The sequence below is a fragment of the Capsicum annuum genome, chromosome 8 (genome assembly GCF_002878395.1).
Source record: "Capsicum annuum cultivar UCD-10X-F1 chromosome 8, UCD10Xv1.1, whole genome shotgun sequence".
In the NCBI taxonomy this organism is placed as follows: Eukaryota; Viridiplantae; Streptophyta; class Magnoliopsida; order Solanales; family Solanaceae; genus Capsicum; species Capsicum annuum.
In genome coordinates this window covers 132,921,096-132,936,273 of record NC_061118.1, presented here as the reverse complement: position 1 = coordinate 132,936,273, position 15,178 = coordinate 132,921,096, and the positions used below count along the sequence as shown (strand labels likewise).

Sequence of the window (15,178 nt, the reverse complement as noted above, 5' to 3'; positions counted from 1 at the left end):
TTTATTCATTCATTTGGGGCCTCGAAGTCAAAGTTGTAATCTAATATATGTGAAGCAGATTTTGGGTTCCAAAGGTCCAAAAAGATAGTTTAAGACAAGTTATGGGTCAAAAGCCCAAGTATTTAGATTAGAACTGGTGAAAATGGGTCAAAATTCCAAATTAGCTTAGGGCGGGGTTTGTGGATTTGGGCCTTATGGCCTAAGTCTTTTAGTCTCCCCCTTTCCCCTTTATATGCTAATTGTTTTTTTAGCTTTCTTAGACTTAGTTAAAATCCTCCTAAGTCATCAAAATTTATTTTGCACAAATCTTGAAGACAATTTTTCCTTAATCATTTTCTTTTCAAAAAATTAATTTTTCAACTGGCGACTCTGTAAATTCTTAAACTGTTTCAAACTTTTCATTAAAATTTTGAAATGGTTTAAATAGTCAAAACCAAGTGTTTTTCAACCCTTCGAATCGAAAAGGGGCAAAACAGGTTGGGAGTTAATAGAGGGAAAAAGACCAAAAAACCTTTTAACTCAACATTCCAAAATTTGTTCGCCAGTCTATACGAGTCAACCATACGACTCGTATGGTGAAGGTACGAATAGGCCTCCTGACTCGTAAGCTTGGCAGGATCTAAGAGAGTATACACTAGTCAACATATGAGTCTAAACTTAAGACTAGTAACACCTCCATACGACTCGTATGTTGCATGTACGACTCAAGGGCATGAGTCGTATGTAGTACAGTGGCATTTAGGCACGGGGTATTACAGGTTAGAACCTAGTTAAATCCCCAGCAGAGTCGTCATTTCTGTTTTATCCTTTTTTGGATTTCATCTAAAAAAGAAAATGTTTTGACCCTCTTAAAACTATTTCAAAATATTCATGAAAATTTTGAAATGATTTGAGAAATTCACAGTCGCCACTTGATTCTTATAGAAAAATCAAGAAAAACTTAAAAAGGTTTCAAAGGTTCAAAAACAGAAATAAACCTTTAAAATTAGAGAAAATGGGTAAGAATACAATTAACGCCCTAAGAAGGTTTTTAAGACACTTAGGGGCGTTCGTTTAAAACGGTCTACCAGAAATAACTAACTTGATTAATTAAAAGTGGCTAATTGTTGCAAAGACTTGATTTTATAGAAAATATTAAAATTATTTATTTAAACATGATATTTATTCATTCAAAAGAGAAACATTCTATTTGAATTACACTTAAGTTGCAATTTTTTCTTTGGATTCAAGAGGAAAATATTTTTTGTCTTTATGAAAAAAGAAGAAGGTTGTATAATTATTTTCTTATTATTGTAATTATTTTCTTATTATTGAAAAAAGAAGAAGATTGTATAGTTGTTTTCTTATTATTGATAATTATTATAGAAAAGTCAATTTTGTTATAGATAATACCTTTTGGAGAAAAATGCTAAGAGAGTATCAAATCAAAAGTGCTTTGCTAATGTTTTGAAACGTTAATTTTCAAACAAATTAGTTTCTTAGGTTTGGAGAAAATTACTTTAATCTAAAATAAACTAAGAGTCGTATGAACAAAATGAATATCATCTTAGGATAAAATACTCACTTTTAGAAGACTCATTTTAAGGAAATCGAAGGAACCAATTTAATCTGTTTTAGACAAGATAATATTAAGAAAAAAAAGAATTATGAATTAAGCAAAAGAACATTAAGATAAAATAAAATTACAATACCTTAGAAAATTTACCTAGATTAATTGATTTAAAGGTTAGTTAATACAAATAAACAATGATAAATTATAATCTTTAAAAAAATGAATACAAGAATTAAAGTTGGACCCTTAATTGGCCCATTAATAAATCTGTCCACCTTTTGGGCTTTAAATTATGGACTTTGGGTCATCTTTCTGCAATGTATACTATATGTATATCAGCCATGATTTTCTGTGTCTTTCTGTATATGCGTTGTATATCAGCATATAAAAATCTGTGTCCAACTTTATCATACATTATATCTTGGCTTATATTAGCCACCTTTGACCTATAAATCTTGTATATATGACGGATACCAGTATATATCAGTCCGTTTAGGACTTTAGCATGGGGTTGACTCGAGATATAGTTGGGCTAAGGCCCCACTAGGAATATGTAGGCACGGGGAAGAGTCCAATGGACTCGATCAAAGTTCCATATGCAGAATAAAGGAGATAAGGATTAGTGACCAGTTCACACTCAAGAGTAAGATTTTTTTTAAAAATGAACTTTATCATATTCTAAAAAGGCAAAATGACCTTCTGGACTCCTGTACTATGTCGGTTTTGTAAGTTGGACATTTCTACTTACATGTTTGTCATCTGAACCCACTAAAATGCAACATTTTAAACTCTTTTTGGTGAGTGTAACACACTCTCCCCCACGTCAACTGCCACGTCTGACACGTCTGTCACGTCATTTGACACGTTATTTAAAAATAATAATAATAATAATAATAATAAATGTATTACATTAAATTTCAAATCATTTTTAAAATGCTACATAGTAAATTAAATATTAAAATTAATTTAATTAAATAAGAAAATTTTATAAATTGTAGAAAATTTTGAATAATCATGTTTTTATTTTTGCTCACAAATTAAACATCAAACCCATTCCAAATAATTAAAATTCTTCTCCAACTAATTTAACTTTTTAACTATAAATTCATATATACAAACATGATAAATTTTTTATTTTTAAATTTGAATATTTTTAACAAATTCACAAAAAGTTTAATTTTTTTCAAGCAAAATTTACTAATATTTTTCAATACTCACTATCACTCACTTTCAATTTAAATTTTAATTTTAATCCCCCAAAAAATAAAAAGATTTCACATTTAAATTTTAATTTAAAAAAATGAAAAGAATTGAATTGAGAGAGAAAATGAAAATAAAAAGTGAACATGTTGGGGGGGCCTGAAAGAGTGTTGAGGTGGGGTGAGGGGGCTGTCGATGGGGTGGGGAGAGGCTGGTGAGGTGTAGGGGTTGAGGACGGGCTGGGGTAGGGGTTGGGAAAGGTTGGAAGGGGCTGGTGGGATGTGGGGGGTTGGGACGGGCTAGCGTGGGGGTAGGGACGGGCTAGGGTGAGGAAGGGCTGAATAGGTGTTGGGGTGGGGTGGAAGGGTTGGGGTGAGATGGAGACGGAGGGGGGGGGGGGGGGGGGGGGGGTGAAGACGAGCTGGGGTAGAGTGGGGAAGGTTTTTAAAAAATATATATATTATTTTTAAATTTTTAAAAATATTTTTAAATTAAAAAGATGGAGGAAAAGAAGATCTTTTTTCTATTTTTTTTATTTTAATATTTTTAAATTTTTTAAAAATCATTTTATAAAAAGGGATGGGATGGGGTTGGTTGGAGGGGGGGGGGGGGGGACGGGCTAAATGGAGGGGGGAAGGGTTTTTTTAAAAAAAAAAAAGTTATTATTTTTATATTTTAAAAAAAAAATTAAAAAGATGAAGGAAGAAAAAAATCCTTCTTTTAATTTTTTTTATTTTTTTTAATTATTTAAATATAAAATTAATCAAAAATTGATCCCCACTCAAACTCAGGCGAGTGACTACACTCTTTTTGTTCTAGCCATCATTTCAATGCCGTATAAGCGAGGTCAACGGTAAAAGATGCAAAATATTACTTTTTAATGGGTTCAAAAGTCAAGAAAGTATCCAACGTACAAAACTGACATAGTACATACAAGATCCAGAAAGATAGGATATTGACATGACGGGGTATTAGTCAGACAACAACAGTGCAATAAACTTCAATCAAGTGTTTCAAATAAACACAAATCGGAGTGTAAAATCTCTAAAAAAAAAATAATGAATAAAGTCGAGCTAGATTTAATAGACAAGCAAGCTTTAGATTTTTACACACTGGACATTTTTTATCAGAAACAAAAGCAAACTCCAAATTTGTTTTTAAGACATCCCAGGTAATCAACCCATCATTGTTTAAACGAAAGTGCAGCAACTTAGTGACCAAACGCATAAACTCATGGTTATAATTATTTTTTAGTTCAAACTAATGGAAGTGAAGGGGTAATTTCAGCTTGCAACAACCACAACAGTAAAAATTTGTCTTGAAAAGAAACTGCCAGGATAGGGAGGAATGTTTAAAAATCAAACTTCCGAAACTGTTCTACAATCAAAACACCTCATATGTTTGTATATTTGATAAACTTGATAGATTTACAAAGAACCCTCTTGGTCTTGAAGAAAGCTTCAAACCACCACACTGAAATTTATAAAATTTATTTAAAAAACCTTCAGTGATTTCAACCATTTTTTACTAAGAAAACTAAGAGAAAAAGTATGTGTTTAAAATCTGAAACAGAAACGATCAAACGATTACTTAAACAGCCAAGCATTCAAGATCCATCTCAAACTATTACTTAACAACAAATATGCTTTTATTATATGAATCTAAAGAAACAAATCGCTATGACAACAAACTTAATAGTTTGCTGCAAAGAATCTCTCTCTATAACAAACAAAACTTGATTTTAGGCGTGTCAACGTTCCCGCGGATTCACAACGAAGCAACTTTCAAAAAAACTCTACATTTTTCAACGGCCTACTACCAATCGAATGAATCCATAAATCATTCATTCAACACAACTAGAATCTAAAGAGATAAAAGAGTAAAGGAATTATCCGTTTTTGGGCAACGAACCGGGATTACGAGGCTTTACGATGAAACTTCCAATACTTAATTTGATTTCAATCCGTAGGAACTTAAAATAATTTCATCCGAAGTTGATTTTTTCGAATTGTGTTCTTCGAGAATTTCGATTGCGTGAGTTTAGAAGCATGCGCCTCCAAAATCCCCAAATTTTTTTCGTCAATCCTCTCCCTTCACCCTTCCCTTCACTATCTATTTATAGGGGAACCTTGGGGGAGGGGGAGGGAATTTAGGGTTTCGAATTTGAAAAATGGGATTTTGAATTGATTTTCTTGGGAAATTGGAGATCCACGGGCAAAGAGGTACGTACCCATTGGCTTCTTGCCAAAAATGAGTGAACATAGTCTGAGAAAGGGGAAGGTAGATGAAACCTTAGCCGAAACATACCCATTGGCTTCTTGCCAAAAACGAGTGAACATAGTCTGAGCAAGGGGAAGGTAGATGAAACCTTAGCCGAAAATGGTCGTACAACGGGGATAAAAGAGTAAAATTGAGGGGCGGCTAGGGCTTACTGGAGTTGTTGTCGTTGAACAATTATTGGTTAGTGTTGCTGTTGTTGTATTGTCGTTACGGGAAAGGGTTTTGTCGGTGTCGGTGTTTGTCTGAGGGTAAAGGAGAAATTATAAGGGTGTGGGCCGGGTTGGCCAACTGGGCTGAGGGAAGTGTTGGTTGGGCTGGCCTAGAGCAAAACATAAATTTTAAAAAAAAAAAAAGAAGGTAGGGGTGTTGTATGGGCTAAGGAGAATGGGCTGGTTAATAAAACAACAATTATTAACTTCTAATTATGGTCATTTTATATTAATAAAATAGCCACAATTGAATAAATTTGGATAAAGTTAGGCGAAATTATCTACTAATTAATTTAACAAATTTCTCAAATTTAATAATTTTAAAATAAATATTTAATAAAAGCACAACTATTTTTTGCTTAAAAACTAAGAAATAAATTATGTCATTAATTTCTTATTTTCAATCAATCTTGGAAAAAGTAAAGTATTTGCAATTTCATCAAATTTTTCACTCTGAATAAATTCTAAAGAATTTTCTTTAATTGATAATTGTATAGTCCTGTATAATTAAACACTAAACATATTAATTTCACCTAAATTCAAAAGGTATGGTTGAAATTTATTTTAAAATAACTAAAATAAATATTTTTAAATTATTTAAAATTGAGAAATTCAAAAACTAATTGAAAATGTGGAGGGAGAAAATTAGGTGTCAACATTGTTCATTTTACTTCATCTACGTAATTATTTGCTAATCATTTTTTAATACAATTTTTAATTTTTGTAAACTATATTTTGCTATCTATATTTTTTAAATTCATAATTTAAAATTAGAGATGCTAATGTTTAACACTATAAAAAAATTCAATTATATAAAAAAAATTTAGAATTCAATTTATCTATTATATAAATATTTTATTCATGAAAAAAGTGTATCATTTCTTAAAAATTGAAGTGAAAAATTCAAGAATATTAATAGTGTGATGTTTAATCAATTATCAGTCGAATCTCTCAGTTGAAGAATCACAGTTGGTCCAAATAAAAGTACTTTGCACACAAATGGGCAAACTATTAAAAAGGAGGATTTACAAAAATGTGGTTTGCTCATTTTTGAACAAACTCTATTAATATTTTTTTCTCAACAAACGTTTGACAAATGGTGTTAGTTGTAGTTTGCTCATTTTCGAGCAAACTGTCCGTTTTGTTACATGAAAAAAAGAATTGTATGTTTTGACTCCTAGGCTCGAAAAACTGTCCCTTTTAGCCCCAAACTCTATGTATTATGTCATTTCTTTTTTTAGCTAAAATATTTTATCTGTTTTCAAATCATTCATATCAGACCCGACTCGCCCATTAAAGATGGTAACATTAAGAGGAACATGTCAACAAATTAGAGAGATCAAATGTATTAAAAGAAGGAAAATTTACATAAATATACATTTTAACTTTCTATTATTACATAAAATCTCATCTACCAAAACTAATTACAAATATTTCATTTTTTACATTTTCTCTCTCCAACCTCAATATACATATCACACCTTCATAATATGCCTAAAATCAAGCAAACATAATTATGAGGTTTCAAGGTTTAAATTTACAAACCTTATCTTATCAAATTATTGAACATCATCTATCTTTTTCAATTTATTTTTGAGTTTAGTTTAATTTCTTAATTTGTTCAACTTTACTAAATAAAAAATCTACGAGTTACTTGTTGCATGTGCGTAATTATCAAAACTTAAGCATAGTAACGGAGTCTGGTCTGAGTTTTAGATAAAATAGACGTAACACCAAAACGACCCCATCAAGATGAAGAAGTCGAGGGAAGTTGCTCGTACAGGCTCTAAGAAGTCTTTGCTAAATCTTCAAGTAAGATAAAAAGTGAAGAATCACGACTGCGTCTTCCAAAGGTATAGTGATTTGTTGCTGAATCTATATCTTTTTATCGATTTACACATTCTTATACATTGTTATACAAGAGTGTTTTGTTGTTTACATAAATTAGTTATGTATAGTGTTAGAGGCGCCTTCTTATATATTAATTTTTTTATATATATGGTCAGATTACTTAGTAAATCCATATTTTTATTTTGAACTATGATACATAGTAAGTTATGTATATATTTGTAGTAATGTCATTTGTTCAACGTTTTATTTCAACCCATATACATAAATTTGTCATGTATATGTATTGAAACAGACACTGTTGAGCTGTTTAATTTCAGGTCATATACATTACAGAGTTATGTATATGTTATGCATAAATAGTGTTATACATAGAACAATTATGTATATGGCTCTATTAGACAAGACGAGCTGTGTGTATTTCAACCTATATATATAGTAGTATTTTGTGTATGAAAGAATGTTAGGCATGTATATGATGTGTTAACTTTATGTTTTTCAATTTTTTTTTTATATTGTTATGTATATGTGATGCATGAGATGTATATTTTGCAAACCCATATATATAAGGGTTGGGGTTCACTATTGCCATGTTCTTCAAATCTTATAGGAATCCATTTTTTTTTCAAACTGTTTCATACTTAAGTAGTAAAATTTTATTTATATGTAGACTAGGTAGTAAAATTTTTCATAGACTTACGTTGTAAAATTTTCTTTATACGAGTATTTTTTTTTCATTTTAAACTTTTCTATGTCTCTTTATTTTATAAGGGGTCTTTTTTATTTGGTTCTAAAATTTTTTTAGGTGATTTATGTGGTAAATTTTCTTTTAGAAATATATTTTTTGAAAAATTTACATAATTAAGAAATTCATTAATCACACATTAATAAGGTACAATATTTGATAATTATTAGACTTGATTTATTTTCTTAAATATCATTTTGGATAATTATTAGACGTAATTTATTTCCTTAAATATCATTAAGGAAGTTGGTTATGATACATAAGATACTTATGTATATTAGCATTCAGTTGTGTATATGAACAATTAAAATTTGGGAGAGAGAAAATTTATTAGAAAAATGGAGAGAGAATGTAATTAAGAACAAACTAATGGGATTTATGAAAATTGCCCTTAAAAGAAATACTCCATCCGTTCATTTTTACTTGTCACATTTGTTTTACGAGAGATAATTTGATTAATCTTTGAAGTTTAATTGAATTAGATTAATTCAATATTTTAAACCAAAATGTAAATATTCGAATATTATATGAAAAATATCATAAGTTACAATCCTTCTTATTTTAATATAATGAAAAAATATATTTTAAAATATTGATCAAAATTCATATAATTTGACGATAAAAAGCAAATCATGATGACATTAAAAAATGAAGGAAAGGGGTATTAGATATGTATTATTAAGAGGAGCACTTAATTAGCAAATAAGAATAATTTACTATAGAAGAACAGATAAAGTTTTGGATTTGAAAAGCTTGTCCACGCATGCTTTGGAGGGCATCGTCTTCATAGCAGATTTTCATTGGCTATTAGTTTAGGGGTAGGTGGAGGATGGAAGGTGGGGTATATAGGAGATTGTTGGGTTCAAAATTGGTAGAGCGCCATGCAGAAGTTTATAATTTGCAAATCACAAAAATGATAAAAAAAAATATAGTACTAAAAATGTATTATTGAGATGGTTTAGTCAAATGGTCTATATATTAAAAATAATACTGAAAAAATTTAAAATTTATTGAGAGAAAATTTCTCCCAAACAAGACTCTTTAATGACTATATTATGATATTGTTGCGTTGTATGAGAAAAGAGGTCTTCTATTAACTTTTATTTCAAGAAAGAGATTAGCAAATATGAAAGAATTTTATATTCGTTTGTTTAGGAAAAGTAAAAAAGTAATTATGATATTATTTTTACTTTTCTTTCAAGAAAAAGTAAGACTTAAATTTGATAAGAAAATCAGGGATAAAAACTTAACAAATCTTTCTTTTTGTTCTTGATTTTCTGACAAAATAATCTTGATCATCTTTCTAAACACGATCGTCATATATCACTATTGCTTACTATGATTAAACTTGATATGGATTCATAATTGAAGCCTTGTGCATTCCAAGTGAGCAAGCTTTAAAAGTAAATAGAGAGGTTGCAAGTTTAAGCACATACATAAGCATTGGATGAATATTGATTTTGTTTTAAAGATGGTGCAACAAAATTATTGAAAATATGATTGAAAGGTATTTTCATATGTAGTATTTGAACATTTTTTTTTCGACAAAAAAATGTTTCATTATCAACAAGTTGGTTGCAACTTTGATTTTGGTGTGTCTTCAATCTGAACCATCGAATTATTGAACCAGAGACTTTGATACCACTTGTTGGGTTCATAACTGATAGGAAGTCATGTAAAAACGTATAGTTTGCAAATCGTGAAGACGATAGATCAGGTGACCAAAAAAATATAGTATTAATAAAAAATATATTATCGATATGTTTTAGTTAAATGATATACATATTGAAAATAATATTTAAAAAATTTAAAATCTATTGAAAGAAATTTTTTTCCTAAACAAGACTCGATTATGTTGTGGATATTATTGCGTTGTTGTATGAGAAGAGAGACATTCTATTTATACAGGTTCAAAATCTTTCCTCCAACAAAGAAATTAACAAATATAAGAGAATTTTATATTTTTCTTTTTAAAAAATAAATTAATTATAAATTATTTTATTTTCCTTTAAAAGAAATAAAAATTAAATTTGACAAAAAAATTAGTACAAAACCCCTAATGAGACCAAAACCAAAAATTATGGGCGAACGTGACTGATTAATTGTTCATAAATATCTATTAGGTAGGGGTGGGGAATGAGAAGGATGGAGGGTGTGGGGCAGACAGGAGATGAGGCCAAAACCTCTGGTTTCTTGCTATGGCCCAACATGACTGATTAATTACCTTGTGTTCATAAATATCTATATGAGATAGCTATACATAGATAAGGAAATCACAAACACATCGCTAGACTTTTCCACAATGCTAAACAAGCAACTACTTCCTTTGCTTCTTGTCTGCATTGCAGTGGCCGCGGCTGCAATTACAGTCATGGCCACCACCACGACAGCATCTTCAGCTGATGGGGATGCGACAGTCACGTGCAGCACGGTGTATAGCAACCTTGAACCATGTCTCAGCTACGTGCTAGGTGGTGGATTAAACGTGCCTTCAGAGTGCTGCAGTGGGCTTAAATCTCTTCTGAGCACTGCACGTACCAAATCTGACCTCCAGAGTGCCTGCAACTGTGTGAAGAGCGTTGCCTCAAGAGCTACCGGAGTTCAAATCAACCGTGCTGCTAAAATCCCGGGAATATGTGAGGCCAATATTCCATTCAAGATTAGTCCAAATGTTGATTGCTCAAAGATCAAATAAGAGACATTTTTTGTGAGTGGAATAATGTGAATTTTAATTTTTCCTGTTTTTTGAGTTTGACCTTTTTTTGTGTGAATGAGAGTTGGACCACTGTCGTCCCTTTGCGCTACTTTCTTTTCGAGATACTATTGATGTCTTGTTTCTAATTTGAAAATTTGAGTAACCTCGAAAAAATTCACATTGTGATAACCTCGAAAAAATTCACATTGTGATAGCTTTGGTATTTCACAAATTAGAGAAATTGGTATTTGAATAAATAATTTCCTCCTTTGTCTTTGTTACTTTGAGATGAAAAGTTTGTTGAGAGCATATTCGAAGTAGCAGAGGAGGAGGTTTTGAATGGATGTTATTTTTTTATTGTCATATTTCCATAGTTTGGTGTGGATTGGGCTCTCTGTTAAAATATGTAGTAAATCAGCAAGCATATTCTCTGAAAAACGTATGAAAAAGCTCCACAGGCCAGCTAGAATATGTAGGAGACTGGTTTAACTCCATCAAGTTAAAAACAATCTTGTAAAAGTCCAATTATGGGAAGAGCCTGTTTTGGACAAGAGTCACTGGTCTTGGAGCGTAAAAATATCGAACTCTCCCCTTTGAATAAATAGACATATTCTCCTTTATTCTAGTTGACTTTTTTAAATGCCTTTTTTTTTTTTTTTTGTAAATAAAGAATTTTATGACCAAAGTAAGATATGTACAGTTCAAAGAAAGAAAAAAATGCTGGATGTTTCTTCTTCCTGATCAGACAAAGGCAACTTAAGCTTGTTTGAATGCCCCACAGTGAAATCTTGTCCCTTGCTAATAACCGACTATGAGCACCGCAAATTGAGAGTAAATTTCCGGTTTCCAACTCCCTGGTTGTTGCACACAAACTTCTTCCATGCTACTTTAAGGAATACACCTTGAAGTTTATGGCAGATTTTCTTAAAAGAGAAACTGTTCCATCTGTCCCACATCCATTTGAGAGTAACCTGCTGTTGGGTTCAAAGTGTGAAGAAAGTGCGAATGAAAAATGGAGAGAAAAATAATGGAGGGAAGGAGACACCGATTTGAAAAGTGTACTCTCAAAATTGAAAAATTCACTAAGTCTCCCTGGTGAACTTTGGAGTGTTTATAATAATGAACACTTACTCCACATGATAAGTGAGGCAAGAAAATAGAGATGCCTTGCACCGTCGTCGTCGCTCGCTTGGACAAACTTTATTTGAATTTCGAAAAATACCAAAGGGAAAATACAAATGCAGTAAAAAAAATTTCTTTTTCCTGCAGTGTTTCGAACCTCCATTTATACATGCATTCAGAATTAGAAATAGTGTTTTGAACTGGTGCCACTGTTTCGTGAACTGGTATCCAGTTCGGGAAAAGACATGTTCTTTGGATGAATGGGCAAGAATTTCCAGAAAAGACACATCATTTAGTTGAACCAATGCCACCTTTTCAAAGAGACATGTTATGACTATATAAACCTGCTTTCATTCACAGGTTTAGATACGAAATTTTCAGAATACAAAATTCTTCCTGACTTCAAAATTACTCTGTGTGATCAATAAAAATGTTTTGTGCGTTCAAAGATATTCCAATTGTTTAAGGTACCGCTACAATTGGTTTGTTTAGCCATTTTATCCTAGGAGGAAAATTCCACAACCTCGGGTACAGTGAGGGGAATTATTTCCTTAAGGAAAGTCCGTGAATTCGGGCGACTTGGCCATTTCTGTTTTCATCTTTATTTCTAAAATTCAAATACACTTCTTAGAAAGATCACTTTGATCTTGTGTTGAGGGTATTTACTGCACTTCATTGTGTTCTTGTTTTTAAACATAGAATTAAAGTTGAAGTTGTTGTTTTACATATATAGATTCTGCGTACTCGTTTAAGGAAGTAGCAATCTTAAGGAAATAATCTATTATTACAGAATCTATATTGCTTGTTTTTGGAGATTAAAATTTTAACTTTCTACTCCGCCTGAACTTAACTAGTGATTTGAAGTCATAAAAACTTTATCACAAGTTAAAGATCATTCGGTTGACAATTGAAAGTCATAAAAACTTTATTGTCAACTAGAAACAAGAAGAAAAGTTTAAAGTTGCTTAAATTTGTAAGTAGTATTCTAAAAATACTAAGTATTTTTTATCTTGTGGTGATAGAAAAAATGACAAGCGATAGTCAAATGCAAGATGCGGCAACGTCTGTGGGGAAACTAATATTGCCATATCAAGTCGCACAAATGCTCCGCCTACAATGGCACTGGCGGAGAAGCCCGAAAAATTTGCGGACATTGACTTTAAGCGATGGCAGCAAAAGACGTTCTTTTACCTCACCACTTTGTGTCTGCAATGATTCACTAACGAAGACGCTCCTGAGGTGCCCGAGGGAAACTCGGACAAAGAGCGTTTCATAATTATAGAAGCTTGGAAACATTCAGACTTCCTTTGCAGGAATTATATTCTGAGTGGTCTCCAAGACGACCTCTACAATGTTTACAGTGGAACAAAGACATCGAAGAAATTATGGGGGGCACTTGAACGAAAATATAAAACAGAGGATGCGGGAATTAAGAAATTTCTTGTTGCACAATTCCTGAACTTTAAAATGATAGATAGCAAATCGGTTGTCTCTCAAGTGCAGGAGTTGCAAGTCATCATACATGATTTCCTAGCAGAAGGTATATCTTTGAAAAGTACCTTAGTTGAACAAATTAAAAAGGTTCTTAATACTCACATAAACTGTTTTGTAGGTTTGATTGTGAATGAAGCATTTCAAGTAGCAGCGATAGTTGAAAAGCTACCTTTGTGGAAAGACTTCAAAAACTACTTGAATCATAAATGCAAGGAGATGACTATTGAAGATATTATTGTCCGACTGCGTATTGAAGAGGAAGGTCAAAAGGGAATTCTACAATTAATAGAGCATATATTGTAGAAGATGATCAAAACAATTCTAGGAAAAGGAAGAAAGTTGAACAAAGAAGCAATCAACCCAAGAAGAAATTCAAGAAAAAATGCTTCAATTGTGGCAAGATTGACCACAAGTTCACGGATTGTCGTACCCCTAAGAAAGGCAAGAAAAAGGACCAAGCTAATATGGTTGAGTCCAATAAAGAATCTGATGATCTGTGTGCTATGTTCTCATAATGCAACTTGATGGGGAATCCTCGCGAATGGTGGATGGATTCTGGTGCCACCCGCCATGTATTTGCCAATAAAGAGTTGTTTTCATCATTTGCTCCAGCTCAAGTAGAAGAAATGATCTACATGGCTAATTCCGCTACTGCTAAGGTAGAAGGAACAGGAAAAATATGCTTGAAAATGACTTTAGGAAAGGTCTTGACACTTAACAATGTCTTGCATGTTCCAGAGTTACGTAAGAATTTAATTTCTGTTTCACTTCTAGACAAGAACGGATCCAAATGTGTAACCATTTCTGGAAAAATTATAATTAGTAAAGGAGAAATGTATGTAGGAAAAGACTATCTGATGGAAGACCTTTATAAGATAAATGTAATGACTGTTGAAATAAATAAAAGTTCAAATTCTTCTTATTTGCTTGAGTCTTATGATTTATGGCATGACGTTTAGGCCATGTTAATTACAAAATGTTACGAAAACTGAATAACTTAGAAGTTTTGCTAAATTTTGAGTGCAATAAATCAAAGTGTCAAACGTGTGTGGAATCGAAGTATGCAAGACATCCTTATAAGTCCGTTGAAAGGAATTCCAATCCCTTAGACTTAATACACACTGACATTTGTGATATGAAGTCAACACCATCACGTGGTGGGAAAAAGTATTTCATAAATTTTATTGTTGATTGCACGAGATATTGTTATGTCTATCTGCTAAATAGTAAGGATGTAGCAATAGATGTGTTTAGGCAATATAAAATTGAAGTTGAAAATCAATTAGATAAAAAGATAAAAATGATAAGGAGTGATAGGGGCGGAGAATATGAATCTTTCTTTGCGCAAATATGTGTAGAGAATGGAACCGTCCATCAAACTATGACCCCTTATTCACCTCAATCTAATGGAATTGCAGAAAAAAAAAACCAAACTTTGAAGGAAATGATGAATGCCTTACTTATAAGTTCTGGTTTACCGCAAACTTATGGGGGGAGGCTATCCTTACAGCCAATCGTATACTCAACAAAGTTTTCCATAGTAAGACACAATCCATTCCTTATGAAAAATGAAAAGGAAGGAAGCCCAACTTGAAATATTTCAAAGTATGGGGGTTTTTAGCAAAGTTCCAAGTTCCTATGCCCAAAAGGGTTAAGATAGGACCTAAGACAGTGGACTGTGTGTTTATAGGATATGCTAAAAGCAGTAAAACATGTCGATTTTTGGTTCATAAATTCGAACATCCGGATATTAATGAAAATACGGTAATTGAATCAGACAATACTGAATTCTTTGAAAACATTTACCCGTATAAAATTAGACATCAATAGTCTAGTGGAGGATTTAAACGACCTCGAGATGAACCAAGTGAGAATGCAAATAATGAAGAAAATTCAAGACGTAGTACATGTCAAAGAACATCTACTTCATTTGGATCGAATTTTGTAACATTTCTCTTAGAAAATGAGCCTCAAACATTTAAGGAAGCGATGACATCTTCGAATTCATCCTTTTGGAAAGAGGCAGTCAATAG

General features: G+C 31.8%; 1 protein-coding gene across 1 annotated transcript; it reads left to right on the top strand.

The window, feature by feature from the left end:
* The first annotated feature begins 9,940 nt into the window (after nucleotides 1–9,940).
* LOC107839099 (non-specific lipid-transfer protein 1) lies at nucleotides 9,941–10,892 on the top strand. Its single transcript, XM_016682458.2, has one exon. It carries the CDS (start codon nucleotides 10,137–10,139, stop codon nucleotides 10,527–10,529), a length of 393 nt encoding a protein of 130 aa, XP_016537944.2. The 5' UTR covers nucleotides 9,941–10,136; the 3' UTR covers nucleotides 10,530–10,892.
* Nucleotides 10,893–15,178: the final 4,286 nt, after the last annotated feature.

What these genes read in the sequence shown, in the direction of transcription:
- LOC107839099 (XM_016682458.2), top strand. Translation starts at nt 10,137, where the DNA reads ATGCTAAACAAGCAACTACTTCCTTTGCTTCTTGTCTGCATTGCAGTG.